Genomic DNA, 15,714 nt, shown 5'->3' with positions numbered 1-15,714 from the left:
GGGGGGGGGTTTTGTCCATCTTTTGCAGTCTTTGCAATACTGGAAAATCAACTGAGGACAAACTGAATAAAATCGAGAACTGCAAAGCAAATTAACAAGAACCTCCCCCGTATTTTGGCATTTGACTGAGGACAGCGTCTCTTTATTATACAAAGATCAGAAGTGAGGATGTGACCGTTTCAGGGGGAAGTCATGATGTTGATTTATGATTATGGTGAAGTGTGAACACTTTCAGCATACAAAGAGCCATGAGCATGTCCACTGGAGGAGTAGTGCCAGCTCCGCTCTGCCAGGGCTTTCTGAAGAAACGGAAAGACAGAATGGTATGACTATAATGTACATATTGCTAGCATTTCATGTCTGTTATTTGCAGGAACCATGTGACTAAAAAGAGTTGTTGCTAAATTCTTAGTTAATTTAAAAGGCCTGTTGCAGAATGATTTATATTGTCTATATTTATTGCAGAATTTATAAAATAATTACATAATGTATACACCTAAGGGAATCTCTTTGCTCAGTGGTTGAATGTGTTTTCCTCAGAGGCTTCGGTGGGTGACTTACTGGTTCAGACTTTACAATAGAACTCTCTTTTTCTACACTAAAAAACATGGGAGTGCTGTAAGTATTCAAGTGTTTTTCGTTTAATAATTCTTATGATGCTTTTTAAAAATGTACTGCTGATGTCAGATAAAAATACTACTGTATTTTTGTGCAACGTGTTGGTGGCCCACCTGTTGAGGACACTTGCTTTAGATTAAAAATACAATTTACTGACATATTGGCAAAGGCTCTTGTTGTCATGGCTGTTAATCCATTGTTTTTCTCGAACTCTAACAGTTAGACCTCAGGGGCCAGTATTACATATATGAGGTAAAGTCGGTTTGTAATATTATCTGAGTTTCATTGTGTGGATGCTGGTAAACTGATTATTAGAAGGCCAAATATGTGCTTCTATGTTTACTACATGTTCTCTTCAAATGGCTAAACAGGTTCAGTCTGTGCGGGAGGTCAGCAGATCTGAGAGCAATCGCTATCTATTTGAGATCACAATGAAAAATGGGAAGAAGAAAATGCTGGTGAGTTTTTCTTTTACGTTGATCAAGAGAGTGTCTGTAATCTGTGTTTGAGGATGTGGTCTACAAAAACCACCTGTGAACAATGTTATTTTGTTGAGAGTAAAGCAGGACTGTCATAATAGTTTAAAAAAGGAACATGGATTGCGCTGCTTGTGACTGAAAGAATTATGAATGCTCTCTTTATGTCCCTTCTGTCCATAAACATTTGTGAACTGTGTGTTAACAGGCAGCAGATACAGCTGATATCAGGCAGGAGTGGATGGACCAGCTGTGGAAAGCCATGCTGCTCAATGGCCCTGACAGATCTGGATCTATCACCAATGGGTACCACTGCTCTTTAAGACACTTCATGCAAGTGGTGGTTTTTGTATGTGATTTATAATGCTCTGAATGTGTTTTGTGTGTTATTGAGATTAGGGAGCTGGTGCCAGATAACAACCCTGAAATTCGGTCTAGCCGGTGTGAAGAATCAAATACTGAGACCAGCAGCACTTCAGTGGACAGCAGATGTCTCTCCATTGATCAAGAGTCATTCCAGTCCTTCGCTGGTACTGTCTGCATTCAGGATGTGACTTTCTCCTGTTCCACTTCCCTTTGACTTTTTAAGTTTTTCTGTAATACCTTTAACAGAACTGTCAGTCTCAAGTCAGGTCAAGTCACCTTTATTATTTACCTTTATTAGAGATAAACAGGAAATAGTTGTTTCTATGAGCAATTATGGAAACTCAGCTATGGAGTTCATATATTCAGATTCTGCTGTAAAGTAGCTCTAAAAGACAAGTGTCGTCATTTAGCTCAAGTCAGTTCAGATCAATAAAGTGTGAAGTTAATCGATCAGCTAAGCAGTTCTACTATAGGCAGCAATGTAGTTAGTCCTGAGTCAGTTCAGTTCAGTACTAGTGTCGATGTTGCAGGAAGCACTCTACAGAAAACAATAGTGCCGTTTAATCAAGTTAAAAGTTTTGTTCTCAACCGATGGTGTCAGTCAATGAGGACGTATTGATAAATTACAAACAGATAGGTGTCTGTCAGACCACAACTATGTAAACCAGAGGGCAACAGTGTAATGATAAAATGCCTTTATTTTATTGGAAAAACTATTTCAAATATTAAGAGTTAGTTCACACAAAAATAGACAATTTAATGTTGGTTTTTCAGATGTGTGTAATGGACTTTCAGTGGAGGGACAGAAATTATTTTAATCGTCTGGAACAACACATAGATAGGACAGATTTTTCATTTTTGGGTGAACCATCCCTTTAAGTTATTCCCTTCAGCAGATAAATATCCTTGTCACTCTTGTATCGAGGAGCATCTCGCTGCAGCCCACAAGATCCAGGGGACGTGGTTGGATCCAGATCCAACTCCTCCCACCTTACATATACCTAAACCTACCTGTCTCCACCCCCTAGATGTGGATCCAACCACGCCCCCTGGATCTTGTGGGCTGCAGCGAGCCCTACTTGCTTGTGTCTGTGAAAAAAGAACTCAAGTACATTTATGGATGTCTGTGTACTGTATATTCTTACAAGAATCATTCTTATCATTTTTGTCCTCAGATGCTGATGAGACACAAGACAATTTGCACACAGACAATGAAATTGAGCAAAGTACTGAGGAGTTTTTACTGACAGACTATGACTATGATGTTTTACCATCTCGAAAAGGTGTGTATAATGATCTTTTTCGGGAATGCTTTTTTAAGTATAAACTGGTATGTCAACATAGTATGTTCACATGTCTGCATTTAGGTTTGCCTTGCCTACTGTGTAATACTGATTCATTGGTAAAATTATTAGGGGCCAAGCACCGAAGGTGCGATGGCACCTGTTGTATCCATTGGCGTTCTTCTTGCATTTCTTCTTCCGCCATTGCGTCTATGGCAGCCCATAGAACCGCTTAAGGGAAAGTTGTGAAATTTGGTACACCGATAGAGGACAGTTTCAATACTAACCACAGCAAGTTTGGAGTCTCTAACTCAAACTCTTTAGCGCCACCACTTGTCCAAAGATTCACTCATGTTTATGCTAATAACTTTTGAATCATAAGGCACAGAAGGAAAATTCTCTCATTTCCTCTGAATCCTTGGCTCATGCCGAGTCGAATGAAGTCCAAAATTTTTAAATCGTAAGGTTTAGTGTTTTTGCTATTTTTAATTGTTCCTAAAACCTACTTTTTCGAACTCGTCCTAGACGGTTTGCCTGCACTGAAAAAAATGCTTTTCTTACTTAGATTTTTTGTCTTGTTTCCAGCCAAAATATCTAAAAATTCTTAATTTAAAAAATTCTTGCTTAAGCAAAAACTCACTTAATTTTGACTTATTTTTTTCAAAAAACAACAAAAGAAATTTTGCTTGTCTAGAAAATCCTTCTTGATATAAGAATTTTTAGATATTTTGGCTGGGAACAAGACAAAAAATCTAAGTAAGAAAAGTATTTTTTGCAGTGTGATTTTCACCAGAATTGGCTCAGATCATCTTCATACCATGCTGACAAAAAGTTATGGAATTCAAGTCTATTAGTCAAACCGTTCTCGAATAACGTGCAAACAAATTCTACGAAAAGCATGCATAAATGGATCTGAGGCTATTATCTCCACAGCGGTTTGGCGAATTGAGACCAATCTTGGTGTTATAACAAGCATGACCTGAGGCTGCCTGGAGTGTTTCGGCGCTGTGCCACCTAGTGGTCAAGAGATACGAAAAATGGCTATTTTTGCTCATAACTTCTCAATGGATTTGGCCAAAAATCACAAAACTGGTCTCTTTAGATTCGGTGCATCATGCCGAGTCGAACCATATCCAGTTTTCCCGTGTCAGCGATTTTGGGCATCAGCCATTTTGAATTTTGTAGTAAAATGCTATATTTTACAAATGCATTGACACATCGTTATGAAACTTGGTATGGGTCATCAGTACGATGCCCTGAAGGAGCCTGAGAAGTTTTGAGTCAGCGCCACCTAGTGATAAAATCAAATATTCACATGCTTATAACTTTAGGTGTGGTCGACTTATTTTCACTGGAGTCACCTTTTTAGACTCCTGAATCCTTTCCGAGTCCAGCGATACCAAACATACAAGGTTTTGCCTTACAGTTTGTTCAACGTTGCATTTTAGCGCTTAAAAAACATTTGCCAATATCTTAGAAACCGTTACTCGGATCGACAAGAAACCACCGTAGGAACATAGCGTGCGGTATAAACCTAATGCCTAATTGCCAAAGTTTTGATAGTAAGTGGCACAAAAATGCAAACAAAGTCATCAGTCATTTTTTTCTTTTCTCAATTATAAAAATGTTTATAACTCCAAAACAAAATGAGATATTTTCACCAAATTTGACACACATATGTATGGGCACACTCTAAGGACACATAAAAATTTGGTGGGATTGTGCCTCTTGGTGGCGCTTTAATTGAACAAAACAAGAAATTGCCATTGACTACAATAGAGTATTATGATATAAAATGTTACAACAAACTGTGTGTGTGTGTGTGCCATTGTCACCTCAATGATTTGATTATGACCACCTATTGATCAAAAGAGATAAGCCACTTAATTATATTACTAGAGGTTGTATTTATGATTTTTCAGCCATTTAAATTGCAATTATCCTAAAATTGCTTTTATTACTCATTGTTGCATTTGGTCTGATGCTCCATGCCATGCTAGCTCCTCATTTTGCCTTTGGAGTGCTTGGCCCCGTAATTGCTGCTTGCAGCTATATTTGTATATTGCTTTTATCTATTACAATATTAATTGATTGATGATGATTTCTAATGATTTATTGCAGTTGCTGAAGAAGCCATCTATGACAGTCCCCCTTCTAAATGGCCAACCAATGAGGAAGAGCATGGTAGACCTAACTCTCTGCCCACTCACATTGGAAATTTACAATGTCAAAGTTCATATATTCAGCGCAGTGTGTCGTAATTGTTCTCCATTTACAGGAGTGACTGATAGCATCTATGATTTCCCAAACCCTGTGATTAGGAAATTGACTGAACATAAAGTTGGTAAGATCTCAAAAATTACAAGAAGAGTGTCATCATTCATACAGTATTGGTGTTTACTCTAGTAAAGAGAGAATCTGGGATTTTATATGTCAGGACAGGAGTAATAACTAGGTCAGTTTAAAATATTTGCGCTCTTATGTACCTGAAAATGTCATTTACCTAACAAACCAGTGAATGTGTAATGACTTTTTTTGCAGAATCTCACAGCAGTAGTGAGAGGCCTGAGAGTGGTGGTCTTCTGAGTGACATGATTGCCTGTTTGGACAGTGAATCTGCTGCCTGGGTCAAACCTGCTCCTTTGTGAACCTCATGGGTGACAAGTGAGCAAGACTGAGATGTTGATAAACGTTTGTTGTTGCATAAATTTCTTCATGATGAATCCTTTTTTATTCCAAACTGTGATCGCTCATTAAGATCAGTGATTAAATGTTTATTGTGGAGTTTAATGCCTCTTATTATTTGTCATAATTCAAAATAAACATCACTTTAATAAAGCAACAACCTTTTCAATACAATGTGTAAACCTCAAAGAGTAACCTCTTTTTTCAGTTCCTTAATCAATGGATAATTGCTATTTCTTCTCATTTTATTCAGTTTTACTTTTACAAAACTATGACTGTATAGCAATTATTGTTTAAAATCATAATAATTTCCCCTATACTTACTGTCCAATGCCAATGCAGCCCAAAGCACAAATTCCAAAAAAAAAGGAAAATTGGTTAGATGTCATTTTTTAATTAATCATTTCTAAGGTTAACAAATAAAAGTAAAATAAAGGTATTAAATACATTTTAAGTGTGAGAATTTTTTTGAGAAAATAATTTTCCATGGCTGAAGTAACCAAAAAATTACAATATTAACATTCGGTTATTTATTTCCTTTCTTTTTCTGTTACGAGGTAACAAACAACATACATACAAACAGGGTATGTATCACTCTGCCCATGTAAATCTCAGGCCAAATTGGCAACCCTGCTTGCGATATGAGAAACAGTCTCAGCTTTCAAATTTTGTAAGTTTTAACACTAAATTCAAACAATTGATACCGTTCTGGCGCACTTAATGTGGCGTAAAATGTAGCGCTTCAGTTGAAGCCAGAGCCGTTGAAAAACAGAGTTGCCACAAGCTTTGATCTCTCCGGCGTCGCCGCGCGGTCACTCTCCAAACAAACCAGCCTTAACAATCCACAAGTTTCCTACGCCCCATGAGGCCTTGCGTCAAAAGTGGGAGTGTCTTCCGGTTCTAAACAAGCGGGACTGTCGGAGTTTTTTCGCGTCTGGAGAGCGTCAGCACTGCGGATCATTTCATATAGTTACCAGCTAACATAAACATTAAAGACTTGTAAAATAATTTTAGCTCAAAACACACTTTCAGACTGCAGCAAGTGTTTGAAATAACTTCTGTGTGAGATCCGATGTAGATTATCAACAAAACAGAAATATGCGATGCAAAAAAATGCACGCATTACCATGGTAAACATAGTAAATAGGACCGCCTGAAACATCAGACAAGTGATGTATTTATTTATTTACATATTTTATCTGTCAATAAGTCTCCTCTCTTTATACCTGATGTTCATATATAGTTCTGCATATGTCATAAATCATTAACCTAATTTTTGTTTGGGAGGTCCCTGTTTTTCTAACTGAAAATTAAACAATGTATTGGCACTGGAGAGAGTGCTAAAGCTACTCATGGCCGTATTTTTAATGGAAAATGGAAATTTTAATTTTTTCTAAATGTGATGTAGACCTAAAATGTCTGTGACTACAAATAAACAGAAACGGACACGACTGAATAATAGGCTGTGTGTGTCTTTCTTTTGTAAAATAACGGTAAATATAACGGTAAATACCACTTTATTTCTGTGTGACTAGTTATCAATCCTAAAGCGCTATATAAATGCCTCATTCATTCAATCCACGCCTCGGTTTGGAGTGGGTGCCTCCTGCCGAGCCGGCCAGAAGCCGTCTGGACAAGTGGTACCTCCAGTCGGATTGTTGTGCTCACCAGTCGGGTGCACAACCCGGGATCCTCCCTCCTGTCTTCTGTGGAGAGAGCTGACCAAGTGGGGTATGTCAAACTCCCCCCCGTGGAAGAAGCCGTCGCTGCCCATCTCTGTCCTTCAGCTGCAGCAAACTGGAGAGTGAGAAACAACGTGTCTCTCCCCTCTAAACCTTACCACGCCACTGCAAACCTCGCCGACAAGGCTTTGTCCGTGGCGGGCCAAGCAGCTTCAGCACTGCACGTGATGGCGATACTCCAGGTGTATCAGGCCAAGTTGCTCAAGTCTCTGGATGAGGATGGGCCGGACCCTGAAGTGTTCAAAGAGCTCCAACGAGCCACTGAAGAAGTCCACTCGCTCCGCTGTATGTGCTCACCACGCCCCCCTGCCTGTTGCGGGTGGCGAGAGCAATTGTCATGTTTGTGTTTTGACTTTTCCACTATGCAGTGCAATAAAGTCGAAAAACATACAAAACTTACCTCAATATCAGGGCAATTTTCCTCCTTTCACTCCCCTCTCCCCCATCACTCACTCTCACTCTTGTGTGGTATTAAGCTCCCCGCCCCCCAACGGCGAGTTATCCCTCACGGTGTGCAATCCGCCTCGCACGCTGTCACAGTTCACAGAAGCGTGCCAGGCACTGCCAGAGGTATCAGAGTGGATTATGAAATCAATAAAGAACGGCTACATGCTCCAGTTCTTCCGCAGACTGCCCCGTTTCAACGGTGTGTTAATGTCCACTGTACAGGAGCAGAATGCCTCAGTTCTGCGAGAGGAAATACACAATCTTCTCACAAAGCACGCTGTAGAGATAGTGCCCCTCACAGACCGTGACAGCAGCTTCTACAGTCGTTATTTTCTGGTGCCAAAGAAAGCGGAATGTGCATCCTGAACTATCTCGACGACTGGCTAGTCTTAGCCCAATCAGAGAGTGCATTGCTCAGCGAAAAGTTCAGACTCCTCGCTCATCTTCAGAGTTTAGGGCTGACTGTAAATATGCAAAAGAGCATGCTGGTACCGAGCCAGAACATCTCCTTTTTAGGAGTGGAGCTGAACTTAATCAACATGCGAACGCGTCTGTCGGAGGAGCGCTCACAAAAACTGATCAGCTCTCTCGCAGTCTTCAAATTAGGGCGTTCTCCCTTGCTAAAATGCTTTCAGAGGACGCTTGGCCAGATGGCTGCCGCCTCGACAGTGTGCAAACTAGGGCTCCTACATATGCGACCGCTTCAGTTCTGGCTAAAGAGCCGGGTACCACAGAACACATGGCGCACGGGCACCTTGCGCATCAAAGTGACGCACGACTGCTTGCATACGCTGACCCCTTGGCGCAATATGGCTCTGTATCGCTGGGGTGTTTTTATTGGCCAAGTGATCAGGAGAAAGAATGTTATGACAGATGCATCGAGCACGGGCTGGGGAGCAGTATGCGATGGTCATGGTCAGTAACGGAAAAGTCATGGCACATAAACTGTCTGGAGCTCCGTTCTGTACACCTATCGCTCGAGTGCTTTCTCCCAGACATTCTTCACCGTCACATTCTCATCAGGACGGACAGCATGAAAGTGGTAGCGTTTATAAATCACCAAGGCGACCACTGCTGCGGCTGGCGAGAGACCTCCTTCAATGGGCAGATCGACGACACCTCTCCATCCGGGCAGTACATGTCCCCGGACGCCTGAACTACGGCGCGGACTTATTGTCGAGGGGTTGGGTAATCCACGGGGAGTGGAGATTACACTCTTTGACAGTCAGTATGATTTGGAGTGTGTTCGGCAGGGCGGAGGTGGATTTCTTTGCATCAGCGGAGAACGCTCACTGCCCGCTGTTTTATTCACTGACACACTCTCCCCTGGGAGAGGATGCACTAGCTTACAGCTGGCCCGAAAGTATACAAGTATGCCTTTCCTCCAGTCAAACTTCTGCCACGCGTGCTTTGCAAAATCAGAGAGGAAAAGGAATCTGTTCTGTTAGTGGCACCGAAATGGCCCAATCAGCCGTGGTTCCCAGAACTGGTGGAGATGCTGGTAGCACAACTTAATTTTTGATCAGTAATATGCATAGCTAAGAACTTCATTTGGACAACTTTAAAGGCGATTTTCTCAACATTTTGATTTTTTTGCACCCTCAGATTCCAGATTTTCAAATAGTTGTATCTCGGCCAAATATTGTCCTATCATAACAAACCATACATCAATGGAAAGCTTATTTATTCATTAGGAAAATTGACACTTAAGACTGATTTTGTGGTCCAGGGTCACATATCTGAAGCTAGGACTCCTTCCACGAGGCGTCTTTACGCACATAAATGGAGAGTTTTTTCAAGTTGGTGCGTATCGCGGGGCGAAGACCCAATCAGCTGCCCAATACCAATAATTCTTGCCTTCCTTCAAGAGTGATTTGATAGTGGTCGTATGCCATCCACATTGAAAGTGTATGAGGCCGCTATAACAGCCTTTCAATTGCGGTGCGCACTTATATCGAGCGCTCTAGACAGTTCAGACTCTCGGAGCAGCTATTTGTATGTTTTGGTGGACGTACAAAAGGCCTGCCTGTGTCCAAGCAAAGGCTGTCACACTGGATCGTCGACGCAATTGCTTTGGCTTATAGCTCTAAGGGCGTGGAATGTCCTATAGGGGTTCGGGCCCACTCAACCCGTGGACTCGCGTCCTCGTGGGCCTGGGCAAATGGCATATCTATTCAGGACATTTATATGGCGGCAGGCTGGTCATCACCCAGCACTTTTGCGAGGTTTTATAAGCTAGATGTGTCGTCGCTTGCCTCGCATGTGCTGTCAGTGTGAGCAGCACACACGCCTACTCAGCCTCAGTTATGATCTGAGATGTGTATTAGTGGTTTCGACTAGGTCGTATACACCCTGTATCGACGCACCACCAATTCAATGCGGTCCCTATCAGTTTATCACAGTGTTATGATATAGTTCACCACATCTTTTAGGACTTGATCACCATCATACTCTGCTTATTGAGCACCGGTACAACCGTTGCATCATAACACATGATTTCATTGAAATTAAACAATTTCAACTAATCTATATGTGAAAGCGCCAAAGCAGCCGCCATTTCACATTCTCTGTTTCAACAGAGTTAACTCTGCCCCTGGTGTGATGTGGCATCGTCTAGCTGCCACGCCCCCCCCCCTGACTTTTACATGGTTTCGACTAGGTCCTGTAGACCTGAGCTGTGTTTACCAAGAGCGCCAATATCATTGCCGCTCTCATTACGGCTCCGAATGTGAAACTTGACATACTTAGTCGAGTCAGGCTCCATCGCTGTGACACGGCGGGATTTTATACGTTCCCATAGCAGTGTAGAGTGACCGAATCGATATAGAACGCTCTCGGTTACTCACGGAACCTTGGTTCCCTGAGATGAGGGAACGAGACATTGCTCTGCCTTATATAGAGTGGGATTCCCGCTCATATTTTGCCCATTTGAACGCCATTGGCCAGTTTCACTGGCGTGATTCAATAGAGTGGGGGAACTATGATGTCACTTTGTAGGCGAAAACCCAGAAGCGAGTTCGCATTTAGCGCTTCCGGTTCCATCGTCTCAGAGTCAATGGGTTTTTTGAATGGGATTTTGGTTAAATCCCTTAAATAAGGTCCGTGGTTCACACAAGCGCAAGATACTTTCACGTTTTATTCTACGACATAAAACACACCAGTTACACCCCACTCGTGATTTTTTAAAGCTGTTACGTTTCTTAAAAAAGACGGTTGCTAACAAGCTGCTAAATGGGACTACAGGCGCTGTCGAAGACATTAAACGTCATCACGCCGAACAGTATATCAATTTAGTATTTTCCAGTTGTAGTATAATTTATAATACAATTAATTTTAGGATAACCAATGAATAGTTTACAGCATTTTATATTGTTGTTCGACAATGTTTTTTTGCTTTGCCCCGAAATGCAACACATGTCTTCGGAGGGAAGATGCTCGTTTTATCGTTTACTGATGTGGAGACTCTTCGTCTTCGTACCACAAGGTAAATTCATATTATGATTATTACATAAACACCACATTTACTGGCTTTAGTGCTTAAAGCCACGTCAAAAATAAATGTGTACGCCGCATGAAGTTGTTAGAAAGAGATTGTAGAAGCAAGGATAAAATAATATTTTGTGTACCCACCCTAACAAAATGATAGCTGAAATGTGGTACTTTGTTTACTAAAATAAGTTTAATCTTATATCCAAAAACTCGCTCACTGTTATTTAAAAGATTAAATACGCGGGGATACGTTTTTAATTAAAATATTCATATTAATCAAGGATTTATTGACTTTTAATGCACCTTATTTCGAAATGTACAGAAATACGTGCTTTAAATGTCCTTTAGTTCAGATTATTTCATTTATTCACTATACTATTTATTACTAATGACTCATTTCAGTTTTATTTTGGCTCTAGTTTTGTATTTATTCCAGTTTATATGAAAAGGTTCATGTAGTGTGGATTAAAATTCATATACAGAGTAAATACGTTTCACTAAACATGTTAAAAGTAAGTTTGAAACAGTTGTCGGGAGCACGGTGGTGGTGACATTGGAGCGACTGTGGGGAACTATGGTCACTTTGTAGGTGGATCGGCTGTTAGCATGAAACTGGATCCTCGAACTAAAAGCCAATAGGATTTTCCCATAGGCTTTTGGATAATCGCAAAAAATGAGCTCGGTGTTCAGTCATAGTTCATGAAACTTACACGTTTTGTCCATCAAGATAATCTTCACAAAATAATATAACTGACGAATTTTGAAGCCTAAATAAAAGCGCCAGAACTAAAAAGCTAAACTTAGAGCGAATTCCAAATGGCTTTTTTGCGCCCTTGAAGGGCACTTCGGGAAGGGGACGCCATTTGTAGGGACGTTCCAAACGAAAGTGAACAACTGATTCCCTTCACGAAGGGCCCTTCCAGAAGTCCGTTAGTGAAGGGAACATGTGATGGTCACTCCACGGAAGTGATTTCCGTTTGTGATCATGTGATCTTCACTTAGGAGATCTTGCGATGCATTTTAAAGCAAAGTTGGGGTTTATTTTGACTTTACATACAAAGGTAAGTAGAATAAGCTAATTAAATTTTTCTTTATTTTTATGTAATACAAAAATATTTTCATCAGTGATAAAAATATGATTTAAGACTGTATTGTTAGCAAATTTAGTTTGAAAAAGTTTAATAGTAAATAAGACACAGTTAGACAATATTTGAATAAAATAATAACAATAAGAAGAAATATTTATTTGCAACAATTGTTGGAGCTAATGCTGCACGCACGCGCAGCGTTGTCAAGGTGACATTTTGTCCATTTCCTTCTCCAAGCGAGTTCCAAACGCTTATACGAGACAGTAATGCCCTACACCCTTTAAAGAACACACTTCAAGGGCTCTGCCCTTCGAAGGGAGTAGGGCATAGGGATGCTCACTTCTGTTTGGACTACAGCACCACGGAGAGGCAGTTTTAACATTAAGTGACATGACATCTGACGCACAGATGCCATTGGCACATGCCACTATGCTCAGTGACATTTCCGGTGGCACTTCCGGTTTCCAGTGGCATGTGCCAGTGGAGAGTGGCATGTGTCACTAAAACCTGTGACACATGTCAATGGACTGCGTCTTGTGTCACGGATATTGTCGCGGTGCGTGTCGCACCTTCGGTAATGACTGACACCTGCCGCTGGGTGCCGCTGCATAATGTAGATTGCGTGACACGCACTTAACGGCAAAGCGATATTGATTTAATTAACAGTATGTTGCGGTCAAGTAAACGATTTATTGCGTCTCTAAATTCATTTTTTGTACAACAAATATTCCTCTGTTAAGATTAAAATGTGTCTAATGCCCCTTAATGTGTATTTTTCATTGTAAGTTTATTTCCAGTAGCCTGCTTTGTACAATACATTCAAATGTAAATACGTTTTTTTTTTTTTTGCATAGATTTGACAGTTCAGCTTATCAGTTGTAATTATAAAATAATAGAGACTATGCAGAGGCCATAGCCAAAAAAATAAGAAAAGAAAAGAAAAATGAAACGTTTTAATCAAAAGTACCACCACTGACACTTGCCTATGCGAAATTACATAAAAATATAAACTGCCATGAGAAAACTCCACAAACCATTATAAAGTGATGTCTACTATTCTAACGTGCTTTATGAAACTTACACCAACCATTCAGAAGTGTGCTTGACCTTGACACAGGCTTTTCACAATGCAATGTAATGTAGCCTAAGTCTGCAACGTATAATGTAAGTCGAGATGCTATTTAAACACAATTTCTACTTATTAACGTGTCTGCAGAAAGTCAAATGCTTTGACAAAACATTCAGGCAACTCCAGAAGAAATGCTTGTTCACACAGTTAAAAATATATTGAATTTCTTGTTACATAGTTTCTATAAAATTATTTTTTAAATAGTAATGCAGTAGATGAAGTAGTTGCCAAATATTAAAATTATATCTGTATTTTACATGTATTTGTAGTTGTTATTGTAGACTAATCACGAATTAAAGTCAGTGGGTGCGTATAAAATGTAGAAACTTTTTTCCAGCAAGCACAGACACAAAAGAGACTCAACAAATGTGTAAGTTCTTCTTGTATTTACATCATTCAAATCAATCAAAATTTACTATGCCACAGGCCATTAAAACTTCAGCTGCATAGCGGCAAATCTTCTCCAGTCTTTGTACATGGATCAAGTCCGTGAAATTTTACCATGCCAGAGGCGATTAAAACTTCAACTGCGTAGCGGCAAATCTTCTCCAGTCTTTGTAGACAGAAAACATAATGTGAAGTAGGCTTGAAATATCAAACTAAGATACAAATACATACTTGTCTTTGGCAGATCTTTGAAAGGTGTCACCATGCAACCTACAAAACAAGTATAATAAGTTGGTGAAAACAGTGATTTTATTGGTTACGAGTTCAGTTATAGCATGAATAATAATCATGTAATAACATCCTAAGCTCTTACCATGTTTCTGCAGATGTTCTTCAAATGAATTTCTCCTTTGTATAATCTTGTCACATTTAAAACAATGCCAGTGACTTCTTTTTTGATAATTATTTTCACAAAAGCATGGTACTGTGAAAAGAACTGGATGCCCAAAAGGTCAATAATTTATAATACAACTAATATTTAAATTAATAAAACAGTTATAAAACCAACACATGCTCACCAATATCGCCATCTCTAAGGTGCACGGCATATTTAAAATGCCTTTTTTGTAGGTGCTCTTCTGACCCAATCGCATCCTGTCTGCAAAGCTGACATTGTTTTCCTTCATTAGCCTTAATAAAGCTAATATGGTCTTTGAACGTTTGAGGACCTAAGGGAATGCAACAATACAACAATGCACCTAAATAATACTGGCCAAAAAAAGCACTTGGGTCGTGGGTGGGAGTTGCCTGAATGTTTTGTCAAAGCATTTGACTTTCTGCAGACACGTTAATAAGTAGAAATTGTGTTTAAATAGCATCTCGACTTACATTATACGTTGCAGACTTAGGCTACATTACATTGCATTGTGAAAAGCCTGTGTCAAGGTCAAGCACACTTCTGAATGGTTGGTGTAAGTTTCATAAAGCACGTTAGAATAGTAGACATCACTTTATAATGGTTTGTGGAGTTTTCTCATGGCAGTTTATATTTTTATGTAATTTCGCATAGGCAAGTGTCAGTGGTGGTACTTTTGATTAAAACGTTTCATTTTTCTTTTCTTTTCTTATTTTTTTGGCTATGGCCTCTGCATAGTCTCTATTATTTTATAATTACAACTGATAAGCTGAACTGTCAAATCTATGCAAAAAAAAAACGTATTTACATTTGAATGTATTGTACAAAGCAGGCTACTGGAAATAAACTTACAATGAAAAATACACATTAAGGGGCATTAGACACATTTTAATCTTAACAGAGGAATATTTGTTGGAAAAAATGAATTTAGAGACGCAATAAATCGTTTACTTGACCACAACATACTGTTAATTAAATCAATATCGCTTTGCCGTTAAGTGCGTGTCACGCAATCTACATTATGCAGCGGCACCCAGCGGCAGGTGTCAGTCATTACCGAAGGTGCGACACGCACCGCGACAATATCCGTGACACAAGACGCAGTCCATTGACATGTGTCACAGGTTTTAGTGACACATGCCACTCTCCACTGGCACATGCCACTGGAAACCGGAAGTGCCACCGGAAATGTCACTGAGCATAGTGGCATGTGCCAATGGCATCTGTGCGTCAGATGTCATGTCACTTAATGTTAAAACCATAGACATCATATTAGATAGACGCCCTATCGACCGCTACTGCCTATTGGCGCTGACGAGCGGTGGGGCCGCCATCTTAAACCGGTCACCCGCTCCATTCACTGTAATGTGTTTGGCTGGTGCAATGAGCTGTCAGCGCATTTAATTAATCATACCTCACTTAATACCGAACTGATTTTTTTACGCGGGTTTTTTTCTGCAAAGGTCATATATGTAGCTATCGGCATATTTTAATATTCATAGCAGGAATTAATATTCATTTAATATACTTAACAGTAATATAACATTCTGATATGAGATATAAAGTGACCAGACGTCCAAAATCAAAAT

The 15,714-nt window shown here is 40.0% G+C and overlaps 1 protein-coding gene across 1 annotated transcript; it reads left to right on the top strand.

Annotated features, from left to right (window-relative positions):
* Positions 1-72: 72 nt before the first annotated feature.
* Positions 73-6,985, top strand: LOC131536836 (uncharacterized). The gene is made up of 10 exons (XM_058769975.1): positions 73-323; positions 541-618; positions 838-870; positions 990-1,076; positions 1,303-1,400; positions 1,494-1,624; positions 2,636-2,743; positions 4,865-4,927; positions 5,022-5,087; positions 5,285-6,985. Exons 1-10 carry the CDS (start codon positions 249-251, stop codon positions 5,389-5,391), a joined length of 846 nt encoding a protein of 281 aa, XP_058625958.1. The 5' UTR covers positions 73-248; the 3' UTR covers positions 5,392-6,985.
* Positions 6,986-15,714: the final 8,729 nt, after the last annotated feature.

Source organism: Onychostoma macrolepis, chromosome 03, assembly GCF_012432095.1.
Source record: "Onychostoma macrolepis isolate SWU-2019 chromosome 03, ASM1243209v1, whole genome shotgun sequence".
In the NCBI taxonomy this organism is placed as follows: Eukaryota; Metazoa; Chordata; class Actinopteri; order Cypriniformes; family Cyprinidae; genus Onychostoma; species Onychostoma macrolepis.
This window is presented reverse-complemented; position numbering and strand designations above follow the sequence as displayed.